Raw genomic sequence first — 13,375 nt, 5'->3', positions numbered from 1 at the left:
GGGGGGACTTTTTACAATTTCTTTATTTAAAGTTCTACGATAGTGCAACCTACATTCAATTAAAGCTTGTGACTTGGACTTTCACTTTTTACACATTTTCTGTCCAATTGGGCGACTTTTTACACATTCTTAATTTTAAGTCCTCAGCAAATAAGGACTGTAAGTTTGGGTACACCGATAACATGCGGGTATAGCCGTATTTGTGTACAAATATATAGCCTTCTAGTTAGTCTTCTCCTTCTTCTTCTCCTCCTCCTGACCATTCATATTGACAGGACTATCTCCAAAACTACAAGGGCCCTGGGGCTCATATTTGGCACAAATAATGACCATACCCTGTAGGTGTGCCTTTTGCCCATCTTGGCCCCAGAGGTCAAAGGTCACGGGCCCCAGGGGCCCAAATGTAAAAAGACCAATCATGCCATTTCTCATCAAATAAAACAGCCTCAGGGCCCTGAGTTGGTACACTGATAGCCCTAGGGGTACTCTATATTTACAAGGATTAATGAGTCACATATATCTTAAGTTAGGGGCCCTGGGGCCCCAAATGTTAAAATAAGGGGCAACAGATTGACATGGCTAGCTCAAAAACTACAGGGGCGCTAGGGCTCATATGTGGTACACTTATGGGCCCTAACTTGTCGTTGTGACTTTTGCCCATTTTAGCTCCAGATGTTCAAGGCTAGGGGCCCCAGAGGCCCATATGTTAAAACAAAGGGCCGGCCGTTTCTCAGCAAATAAAGTAGCTACAAGGCTCAGATTTGGAACACTTATAGGTCTTTAGCATTATGTTGTTATATGAATATTAAAGCCTCATATGTCACATAATGTTGGCCCTAGGGCCCCAAACGCTAAAACAAAGGGCCTGCTGTTACTCGGTAAATAAAGCAGCTACTATGCATTAAACATATTATGGGGTGCCAGGATGGGTTAAGGGTGTCATGGTTTGTTAAGGGGGGGGGTAGGGGGGAATCACAGGCATAGATATTCGTGTTTGGTCAAACACAACTGTGCCATCTAGTTAGTCTTCTCCGTCTTCTTCTCCTTCTCCAGACCATTCATATTGACAGGGCTATCTCCAAAACTACAAGGGCCCTAAGGCTCATATTTGGTACACGTAATGGCCATACCTCGTAGATGTGCCTTTTGCCCTTTTGGTCCCAGAGGTCAAAGGTCACGGGCCACAGGGGCCTAAATGTAAAAATACCAATCATGCCGTTTCTCATCAAATAAAACAGCCTCAGGGCCATGAGTTGGTACACTAATAGCCCTAGGGGTACTCTATATTTACAAGTATAAATGAGCCCCATATATCGTATGTTACGGGCCCCAGGGCCCCAAATGTTAAAATAAGGGGCAACAGATTTACATGGCTAGCTCAAAAACTACAGGGACACTGGGGCTCATATGTGGTACATGTATAGACCCTAACTTGTAGATGTGACTTTTGCCCATTTTAGCTCCAGATGTTTAAGGCTAGGGGCCCCACGGGCCCACATGTCAAAACAAAGGGCCGGCCGTTTCTCAGCAATAAAGTAGCTACAAGGCTCAGATTTGAAACACGAATAGGTCATTAGCATTATATTGTTATATGAATATAAAAGCCCCATATGTCACACAATATGGGCCTTAGGGCCCCAAACACTAAAGAAGGGCCTGCCTTTACTCGGTAAATAAAGCAGCTACAATGCCCTGCATTGGTATACTGATAGACCTTTTAGCATAAAAACATTACGGGGTGTCAGGATGGGTTAAGGGTGTCATGGTGTGTTAAAGGGGAGGGTTGGGGAATCACAGGCATAGATATTCGTGATTGCTCAAACACAACAGTGCCATCTAGTTATCTATGCCTGTGGAACAGGGCATAGATATTCTGCTTATGCTCTTTATCTATGCCTGTGGAACAGGGCATAGATATTCTGCTTATGCTCTTTAGTCTTCTCCTTATCTATGCCTGTGGAACAGGGCATAGATATTCTGCTTATGCTCTTTAGTCTTCTCCTTTTCCTTCTTCTTCTCCTCCTCCTCACGCTCCATGTTGACAGCGCTATCTCCAAAACCACAAGGGCCCCAGGGCTCATATTTGGCACACTTGGTGGCCCTACCCCATAGATGTGCCTTTTGCCCATGTTGGCCCCATAGGTCAAAGGTCACGGGCCCCAGGGGCCCAAATGTGAAAATACAAAGCATGCCGTTTCTCATCAAATAAAGCAGCCTCAGGACCCTGAGTTGGTGCACTGATAGCCCCAGGGGTACTCTTTATTCACAGGTATACAGGAGCCCCATTTGTCATATATTATGGGCCCCAGGGCCCCAAATGTTAAAATAAGGGGCAACAGATTGACAAGGTTAGCTGTAAAACTACAAGGGCACTATGGCTCATGTGTGGCACACTTATGGGCCCAAACTTGTAGATATGCATTATACCCATTTTGGCCCCAGATTTTTAAGGCTAAGGGCCCCAGAGTCCCAAATGTTAAAACAAAGGGCCAACCGTTTCTCAGCAAATAAAGTAGCTATAGGGCTCAGATTTGGTACAACAATAGATCTTTAGCATTAAATTGTTATAATATTATGAATAAACGAGCCCCATTTGGCACAAGTACAAGATCACTAGGGCTCATATGTGGCATATGTATGGGCCCTAAGTTGTAGATGTGCCTTTTGCCCATTTTGGCCTCAGATGTACAAGGCCGGGGGCCCCAGGGGCCCAAATGTTAAAACAAAGGGCCGGCCGTTTCTCAGCAAATAAAGTAGCTACAGGGTTCAGATTAAGTACACAGATAGGTCTTTTAGTATTATATTGTCATATGTATATATAACCCCATATGTCACATAATATGGGCCCCAGGGCCCCAAACGCTAAAAACATAGGGCCGGCCGTTACTCAGTAAATAAAGCAGCTACAATGCCCAGCTTGAGTCTACTGATAGCACTTGAGAATCATACTTTAACATATGTACATGAGCCCCATAAGTCATATATATTAGGCCCCAGGGCCCCAAATGTTAAAACAAAGGGCCGGCCATTTTTCATCATATAAAGTAGCTACAGTGGCCAGCTTGAGTCTACTGATAGCACTAGAGAATTATACTTCAACATTATTATGTACATGGGCCTCATAAGTCAAATATTATGGGCCCCAGGGCCCCAAATGTTAAAACAAAGGGCGGGCCATTTCTCATAAAAGAAAGCAGCTTCCAGGCTCAGCATATGTACACAGATAGCACCTGAGAATTATATTGTTACTAACACCCACACACCCATCCACCCCACACACGTAGGACTAAACAGACAGATCGTATTATATCATAATTCTTCTCCTTCTCCCGACCCTTCATATTGACAGGGCTAGCTCCAAAACTAAAAGGGCCCCAGGGCTCATATTTGGAACACAGAGTGGGCCCTACCCCGTAGATGTGCCTTTTGCCCATTTTGGCCCCATAGGTCAAAGGTCACGGGGCCCAGGGGCCCAAATCTAAAAATACAAAGCATGTCGTTTCTCATCAAATAAAGCAGCCTCAGGGCCCTGAGTTGGTGCATTGATAGACCCAGGAGTACTCTAAATTTACATGCATACAAGAGCCCCATATGTCATATATTATGGACCCCAGGGCCCCAAATGTTAAAATAAGGGGCAGCAGATTGACATGGTTAGCTGTAAAACTACAAGGGCATTAGGGCTCATATTTGGCACACGTATAGGCCCGAACTTGTAGATATGCATTTTGCCCCTTTTGGCCCCATATTGTTAAGGCTAGGGGCCCTAGAGGCCCAAATGTTAAAACGAAGGCCGTTTCTCAGCAAATAAAGTAGCTACAGCGCTCAGATTTGGTACACTAATTGATCTGTTGCACCATATTTTAACATATGGGCCCCTGGGGCCCATAACATATAACATATGGGGCTCTTGTATAACATATAGGGCTATCAGTGTACCAACTCCCTGAGGCTGTTTCATTTGATGAGAAATGGCGTGCTTTGTATTTTCACATTTGGGCCTCTAGGGCCCGTGACCTTTGACCTCTGGGGCCAAGATGGGCAAAAGGCACTTCTACGGGGTAGGGCCCATAAGTGTACCACATATGGGTCCTGGGGCCCTTGTAGTTTTAGCGCTAGCATTGACAGAATGATGTGTTTGATGGAAGGAGGAGGAGGAGGAGAAGGAAAGGAAACCACAGGATGGCAATATACCCGTCCATGCTTCGCATGCGGGTATAACAGACAGAACCGTATTATAATAATTAGGTGATGCTAATTGGAAATACCAGTGTGAAGCGTTAAGGCTGTTCCAGTTAAATTATATACCCATTAGCTGTTCCATTTAATTTACATACTCCTTTGAAATGGCCCCAAAATAGGCTGTTCCGTTTAATTTACATACTCCCTCTGAAATGGCTGTTCCATTTAATTTACATACTACCTAATCATATTGCATAGTCTCACTGTGAATAAGAGAGACTGACAACAGCAACCTATGGAGAGTAAGAGAGACGCCTCCCCTGGGAGGGGACTTTTTACCATTTCTTTATTTTAAGTGCTACGAGAGTGCAACCTACATTAAATTAAAGCTTATGACTTGACACTATCAGTGTACCAACTCAGGGCCCTGAGGCTGCTTCATTTGATGAGAAATGGCGTGCTTTGTATTTTCACATTTGGGCCTCTGGGGCCCGTGACCTTTGACCTCTGGGGCCAAGATGGGCAAAAGGCACTTCTACGGGGTAGGGCCCATAAGTGTACCACATATGGGTCCTGGGGCCCTTGTAGTTTTAGCGCTAGCCTTGACAGAATGATGTGTTTGATGGAAGGAGGAGGAGGAGAAGGAAAGGAAACCACAGGATGGCAATATACCCGTCCATGCTTCGCATGCGGGTATAACAGACAGAACCGTATTATAATAATTAGGTGATGCTAATTGGAAATACCAGTGTGAAGCGTTAAGGCTGTTCCAGTTAAATTATATACCCATTAGCTGTTCCATTTAATTTACATACTCCCTTTGAAATGGCCCCAAAATAGGCTGTTCCGTTTGATTTACATACTCCCTCTGAAATGGCTGTTCCATTTAATTTACATACTACCTAATCATATTGCATAGCCTCACTGTGAATAAGAGATACTGACAACAGCAACCTATGGAGAGTAAGAGAGACGCCTCCCCTGGGAGGGGACTTTTTACCATTTCTTTATTTTAAGTGCTACGAGAGTGCAACCTACATTAAATTAAAGCTTATGGCTTGGGCTTTCACTTTATACACATTTTTCGCCCAATTGGGCGACTTTTTATAATTTCTTTATTTTAAGTCCTCAGCAAAAAAAAAGGACTGTAAGTTTGGGTACACCGATAACATAGCCGTATTTGTGTACAAATATAAGGCCTTCTAGTTCTTCTACTTCTTCTCCCGACCCTTCATATTGACAGGGCTATCTCCAAAACTACAAGGGCCCTAGGACTCATATTTGGCACAAACAATGACCATACCCCGTAGATGTGCCTTTTGCACATCTTGGAGGTCAAAGGTCACGGGCCCAAGGGGCCCAAATGTAAAATACCAATCATGCCATTTCTCATCAAATAAAACAGCCTCAGGGCCCTGAGTTGGTACACTGATAGCCATAGGGGTACTCTATATTTACAAGTATACATGAGCCCCATATATCTTAAGTTATAGGCCCCAGAGCCTCAAATATTAAAATAAGGGGCAAGAGATTGACGTGGCTAGCTCGAAAACTACAGGCGCACTAGGGCTCATATGTGGTACACCTATGGGCCCTAACTTGTAGATGTGACTTTTTCTCATTTTAGCTTTAGATGTTTAAGGCTAGGGGCCCCAGAGGCCCAAATGTTAAAACATAGGGCCGGTCGTTTCTCAGCAAAAAAGTAGCTACAAGGCTCAGATTTGAAACACTAATAGGTCTTTAGCATTATATTGTGATATGAATATAAAAGCCCCATGTGTCACATAATATGGGCCCAGGGCCCAAACGCTAAAACGAAGGACCGGCCGTTACTCGGTAAATAAAGCAGCTACAATGCCCTGCGTTAGTATACTGATAGCCCCTTTAGCATTAAACATATTACGGGGTGTCAGGATGGGTTAAGGGTGTCATGGTGTGTTAAGAAGGGGGGTTAGGGGGGAATCACAGGCATAGATATTCGTGTTTGCTCAAACACAACAGTACCATCTAGTTCTTCTTCTTCTCCTTCTCCTTCTCACGCTTCATATTGACAGGGCTATCTCCAAAACTACAAGGGTCCCAGGGCTCATATTTGGCACACATAATGGTCTTACCCCGTCGATGTTTTGTCCCCAAAAGTCGAAGGTCATGGGGCCCCAAGGTCATCCAAGTATAGTTTGTTGGATTATCATCAAACTTGGTGGATGAGATGAGAATAATGGTCAAGGTCATGTCAAGGTCATCCGAGTATAGATTGTTGGATTACCCCCAAACTTGGTGCATGGGATCACCATCGAATACCAAAATGGTCAAGGTCATCAGAGTAAAGATTGTTGGATTGTAACCAAAATTGGTGGATGAGATCACCTTCGAGTGCCGAAAATGGCCAAGGTCATGTCAAGGATCGTCCGATTATAGTGGGTTCGATTGTCGTGAAACTGGTTGATATCGTTATGACAGAGTGCCGAATACGCAAAATTGCTGTTCTGAGTAAACGGCGTTTGAAAATCTTGGTACCATTCCATTGGTCCTTCTAAAAATTTAAAACATTCGTGAGCCCTCATTTGAAATGTATATTATAGAAGTGAATGTACACGAATTATTGGCAATACTTGCATGTTCTGAAATAATCGATATATCCCTCAAAACGCGTTTTAACACCTATTTGGCTTTATGCTGTATCCAAAATGTCTTTACCACTGCGCAGAGAGAGGTCGAATACGCATTCAACTACGTGTAAACCATAGCACGCATTCTTGATTTGGGGCTTTTAAGTAGAAAAAACTGGTTGTCCTAAGGCTATGTAGACTTAACTTGCTATATAAGTTATAAATAGTCATCCCTGTAATATTTAGCAAAAACTCGAGGATTTTAAAGCAAAAATAACAATATTGGCCTATATTTTGCGTATGATTTTCCGGGATGTTCCAATTTCACGGGCGCGTACTCACATTATTAAACCACAGCAATATCATGTGGTGAATGTTTGTACTTATTTTGGTATCACTGGATAGAAGATACCTACAGCTATACGTTGGTATCAAATATATTAGTATAGGACATGTAATATAAAAAAATCGGGGTTTCCCGCTATACAATGCTATAGATCAACATGATTTGTACAGCTTAGGCGCGATTCGTCCAAATCAAAATTCCAATAACTACGTCGGTGAGTAAGATTTACCATTCATTTTTGGTGGAAATAAAAGATAACCTGAAACATAATCATAAGCATACAAAAACTCAATTTGCTCAAAATTCTCGATTCGTCACTCTGCCAAATTCATAACGATATGATCACCATCAGGTGCCGAAAATGGTCAAGGTCATGTCAAGGTCATCCGAGTATAGGTTGGATTGTCATTCAACTTGGTGGATGTGATCACCATCGAGTTCCGAAAATGATCATGGTCATGTTAAAGTCATCCGAGTATAGTTAGTTAGATTGGCATGAAACTTGATGGATATGATCACCATCTGGTGCTGGAAATGGCCAAGGTCATGTCGAGGTCATCCGAGTATAAACGGTTGGATTGCCACCAAACTTGCTGGATGTGATCACTATCGAGTACCGAAAATGGTCAAGGTCATGGGTGTTAGGGTGGGAAATACAGGCATAGATATTCGTGTTTGCTCAAACACAACAGTGCCATCTAGTTCTTTCTTTCTTCTTCTGTCAATCTGATTCTTTTCCCACAAGCAACCACGCACAGTGACGCCACGTGCACATTGTTGTTATCCTGTGCCTTTGGGGTGTGCACAGATTTGGGTTCAAAGGTCATTAAAACTACTTCCGGTTTACGGCCAAACTGTGATTTTTGACATGCTTCTTTTACAAATAACATAGCACAGTGACGCCACATGCACAGATGTATTGACATTAGTGTCTATAGGGTGTTCACAGATTTGGGGACAAAGGTCAATAAGGGGGGTCATTTCCGGTCTGAAATTAAACAAATTCTAAAATTAAATTATGTCTAAAGTTAAATAGTACAGTGACGACACCTACACATAAGCATTGTTTTAAGTCAATGTCTATTAGGTGTTAACAAATTTGGGATCAAAGGTGATTAAGGGTCACTTCCGGTCTAATGCCAAATACCTTCAACGATTTATATTAGCCAAGTAAAACATACCCCAGTGACAGTATGTTCACACGTAAATTCCTGTTACCAAGTGTATATGTGGTATTTTTTACTTAGGGTCATTAAGGGGTTACTTTCAGTCTAAAATAAAATACCGTCAACAATTTTTGTTAGCCAGAGAGCCGTTATGTTCACACTCAGTGTACATGTGGTATTTTTGCCGGCCGGCTTGTTCGTGTTGTTTGCAACACTAGTTGTTGTTGTTGTTGTTGTTGTTGTTGTTGTTGCTGCTGCTGTCACCTGATGACCCTGTATATGTTCACAATAATATATTTGATTTTACTCAATTGAGGGGCTCAATATAAAAACGACCTATCCCACATTTGGGTTATTTTGAGAAAACAGGACTTTTGTGTGCGAATTTTCAATACAATACATAACAATTTCACATCTTAAAACATTGATTTAACAACTTTACCAAGTTTTATTCATGATGATTCATGTTTGTATAAATGACCTTTGGTGACCTTTATATTTTTCAGCAGCGCCCTCTATTTTTACCAAAATGTGGGATAGGTCGTTTTTATATTGAGCCCCTCAATTGTGTATCATAAAGACGCTATTGTTTATCATATCTTCTTTATTTACTACTAATGAAACATAAGCGAGATTGCATACATGAATAACCCTAATTTTCATTGTCTTCTTAGTGAGACTTCACTATTGCAGAGATGTCACTGAAAGATTCCAATTTTCTAAAAGATCTTTCTCAATGTTTACCAATTATGTTAATCTAGTCAAGAAAGTCCGGCGAACTGTTTTGAACTGGAAAAATGCTAATTTTGCCTCTGTTGCCATTTGTAAGCCTATACTTACACACAATGTGCAGCTGTAACAGCCCAGCTTTCAGAAATCAAACTAACACCACATCTATGTCCACTAATCACATTTGGTCTTAGTGATCCAATCCATGGCCATGCTCCTAGGACTGCGTCATCTCCATCAACGATTGTGGTATCTGGTATTGCTGGCCTGAATCCACAAATTCCTTCTCCGTGAAAATCTGAAGTAAAAACACATGACATAATGTAGAGCTTTAAATAGATATTATAATACGTCTGACTGCCCATATTTATCTTGTTCAGCGGTTGTTTTTCTTCTCAAGACCACGTAATAGAACATTAACTGAAACTGATCAGCTGTTATTAGTGAGTACTTTGAGCAAAGGTCAAAGTAAATATTGATAAGTTAGGTAAATAACTATCTAGAAACAGTATAGTTTGACCAATCAGTATCAAACAGTTTTGGGAGACAATGTAGAAGTAGAAAGTTAAGTTAATTGTACAATAAGGGGAAGGGGGTACACTGAAATTAGTTTTATTCCACGTTTATGTGTTCGAGGTATTGGAATAATGGCGAGTAAACAAACTTTACATTATTCATGAAAAAATTGAACAATATACTATATTATTACCCACTTGACAGAGTTGACGTCACACTCGAATTTATGAATTTGGAGTCTCTAAACTAACTGTTCTATTGGTAGAAGAAAAATAAATATGGTACCATAATAACCTTGGCACTTTTACCTTCAAATGTCGACATTCGATTTCTCACATTAGTTTTATTGATGAAATAAATTGTTTTAAATGAATTTCGTTGGAGGAATCTTCCCTAAAGCATAAGCATCCGTAAGAATGTTTAACATGTTAGACAGTTCAGAATAATATTTTTCACTGTGAAATGACATTTATTTTTTTCACCTTCTTGTAGAAAAACAATAACATTGATTGCACTTTTACGAACAACACAATGTAAAAAATCGTCATGGGCAGGAAACCCCTATGTAAAGTAAATTTGAAATGAAGTCAAAATGCCTAATGGCAAAACCTCATAATGAAAATTTTTTGTCATTTTGCATGAAACAAAAACACGGTTCTAATTAACATACTAATAATTTTGGTGTATATTAGTCATCCAATAAATAACATATAAGGTAAAGTCAAATCGAATTCTGGAAATACAATTTGCAACTTACATGACACAGTTGCGTCCGGTAACTCCGAACTTCATCAGGCATCTGAATTGTCACGTGACAAACGACGGGGAATATTTTGCAAAACTTTTTCGGAGTTCGGAGTTACCGGACGCAACTGTCGCATGTAAGTTGCAAATTTTGTTTCCATAATTCGATTTAACTTTACCTTATATACTAATTATTTCTTACAGAGAAAATGGTGCTGGTCATTTGTTTTTGTTTTTTATTTACAGATACCTATGCAGTTTAAAAGGGAAGTAACAAAAGGTGTGCTTGGGTTATTTGACTTACACTTCATCGGCAGTGATATTTTTTGCCAATTTGAGATGTTGACGAATAATGGAAGGCCGTACAAAAACAAACACTTTAAAATAGGTTTTTAATTTTCAAATTTGCTTAATTATTTGCAATTAACAGAATAAAATATCGTAAGTGCAATGCAATTGTTATTAACTCTAATTTTGTTTTTCATCTGCTGCAATACCATAGTATGTGCCACATGCGCGACTTTCTTGGACCTAGGGCAATAGAAACAAATTAATTCGATCTTTCAATCAACCATCGATGCTTGGTCGATCCGAATTATGAAAATTAATGAGTTTACTATGGACCAATATGGATATTGACAAATATTTGACATTTGATCAGATATTACGCATATCCTAATTTAGCAGTGGATACTACACTATTGTGTGTGCACATAAGAGAGTGTTGCACTCTACACTCATTTCTATTTGAGTGCAATACTATCGTATGTGGCACTTACGAAGATTCTATTTATTAACTTTAACACTTTAACATTTATATAGTTTATTATTAAACTTAAATCCCCATGTAATTTTATGGCTAATTGGAAGGAAACAAACGGCTACACAAAACACAAATGTGACCGTCCACCACGAAACGCTCGTAAAGTCGGCCTCCGGTCAATTATGTTTTTTTTTCGTGTTTAGAAAAAAGATATCATAAGTTTTAAAATGATATATCATTTGACTTAAAAAGATATCCAGAAGCGGAGTTAAGTGGTTTGTTGAGCTTTGCTCTTTCAGAAAAATGTACCTTATTTCGGTGCTACATAATTATGTCTATTATTCCACATTGCTGGTAATAAAAATCAAACAGTCATAATTGGCGGTCATTTAAAATCATCTCCAAGTCAACGGGTAGTGTTCTGTAAAAGCACTACTGTGTTGTTAATATTGAACGACATTTGACGAATTGGGTATCGAAATGCGTGTAAATAAATCATCCTTCTCTCTATGTTGAAATATTGTGAAACAATTAGTAGTTCTGAATCTATATGCGTATTTATAAGTAATTTCTACACAAAAACCCCAAATCAAGGTTGCGTGCTATGGTTTACACGAAGCTGATTCGACCCCGAATATGACTCTCTGCGCTGTGGTAGAGACATTTTAGATACAGCATAAAGCCGAATAGCTGTTAAAACGCATTTTGAGGGGATATATCGATTGTTTAAAAGCATGCGAGTATTGTAAATAAATAATGTACATTCAATTCTAAAATATACATTTCAAATGAGTGCTCACGAATGTTCTTAATTTTTAGAAGGACCAATAAATGGTACCAAGATTTTCAAACGCCGTTTACTCAGAACAGCAATATTGCGTATTCACAAAATATGCTCCTCCTGTAAAATTGTCCAAACTTCACTTCGATAGCGTAGCACTCTATCGACGCTTTGAAATTGACCATTATATTGCACATACGAGGTGTATCATATTTTACATAGTAAGTTTTTCATTTGACCTTTCAAATTGCACACGACAATGCGCGAGGTTTGTCATGCCCAGCGACGAACTGCTGGTCTAATCACAGCTAGCTGGCCAGTATCCTAACTCACCTCCTTCTGGAAGAGAACAGTTCCTTTCCTGGTCGGCAGGGAAGGAATCACAATCATCCAATAAGTCTTCAAATTGATTGGTGCAGCTATCGACAATATCCAGGCATTGTTGACGACACGGTGAAGCAGTACCAGTCTCTCCTTGGCATTCAGGGAATATTATAGAACAGAGCAGCCATGTTGCATTGGCATGACAATCCGCCGTATCGATGAATAATCCTAATGCTTCTTCAAGAGTTGAAGATAAACCATTAGGGAAATATGTCTGGTTGTATGATAGCACCGATGTACACTCTGGTGGGACATTAACACATAGAGCTGATGAAAAAATGTAAAATTAAATTAACTCAATAAATATTTTCCAAACCACAACGAGGCAGTAAAATTCAGAGTATATCAATGTTTTGATTGATTTAATGATGTTTTTGTTTTCTTTATTTTTTTTATGTATGCGATAAGCCAATCACCCATGCAATCATCTTGCAGTATAAAACAATGATTCATTGACATGTACGGAATTCAGGGGCGTAGCAAGCGGTGGACAGGGTGGACGAAGTCCATGGGCCCCGAGGGTTTAGGGGCCCTGAGCACAAAAGCGAAAATTAAATAAGGGCTGATAATGGATAGCAGGGCCGGATTTACCATTGGGCCAGATGGGCCCGGGGCTAAGACCCCCAAAATTGCCCTATGCATCTTTCTTTCAACCACAATAACAGCATGTTTTTTGGCCAAACTAGGGCAAATTGTAACATTTTCCGAGCTTCGCGCGCATTCAAATGGCAAAATTCATTCAGATCTGGGGCTAAAATGGCCTGCAATTGAATTGTTTCGCGTGCTTTGAGCGCAAATGTCCTAGTAACACCGGAACAAAATATGTTAGCCCCCTCTATATTATACGTAAACCAAAACTTGGCCACTGACTTGAGTGCACATGCCTTCATCGGCACATGAGTTCTGGGCCTCGAAATTTTGACCTGGCCCAGGTCTGGCTGGACAACTTACGACAGAATCGTTCATCACTGGAATCACCACAATCAACAAACCCATCACAGAACTGATCTTCAATAAATGGTGTAGAACCATCAGAACAAGTGGTCAGATCTGATAAAATTGAATGCAAAAGTTAGAGTGCATAAAAGTGTCATGAAGAAAGACAAATACTTCAAAATTAACTTACTTTCGAACAAAATGTCAATGAATTAAACT

The 13,375-nt window shown here is 40.3% G+C and overlaps 1 protein-coding gene across 1 annotated transcript in view; it reads right to left on the bottom strand.

Annotated features, from left to right (window-relative positions):
* LOC140154037 (uncharacterized) overlaps positions 1 to 13,375 on the bottom strand; it is a 137,029-nt gene that overhangs the window by 80,765 nt on the left and 42,889 nt on the right. Inside the window, exons 25-27 of the mRNA XM_072180150.1 lie at positions 13,172 to 13,270; positions 12,170 to 12,487; positions 9,144 to 9,330 (exon numbers count right to left, since the gene is read on the bottom strand). Of these exons, the coding sequence (XP_072036251.1) occupies positions 9,144 to 9,330; positions 12,170 to 12,487; positions 13,172 to 13,270 (604 nt within the window). The remainder of the gene's footprint in view (positions 1 to 9,143; positions 9,331 to 12,169; positions 12,488 to 13,171; positions 13,271 to 13,375) is intronic.

This window comes from Amphiura filiformis, chromosome 1 (assembly GCF_039555335.1).
Source record: "Amphiura filiformis chromosome 1, Afil_fr2py, whole genome shotgun sequence".
In the NCBI taxonomy this organism is placed as follows: domain Eukaryota; kingdom Metazoa; phylum Echinodermata; class Ophiuroidea; order Amphilepidida; family Amphiuridae; genus Amphiura; species Amphiura filiformis.
Note: the sequence above shows the minus strand (reverse complement) of the source record. Positions and strands in the feature narration are given on the sequence as shown.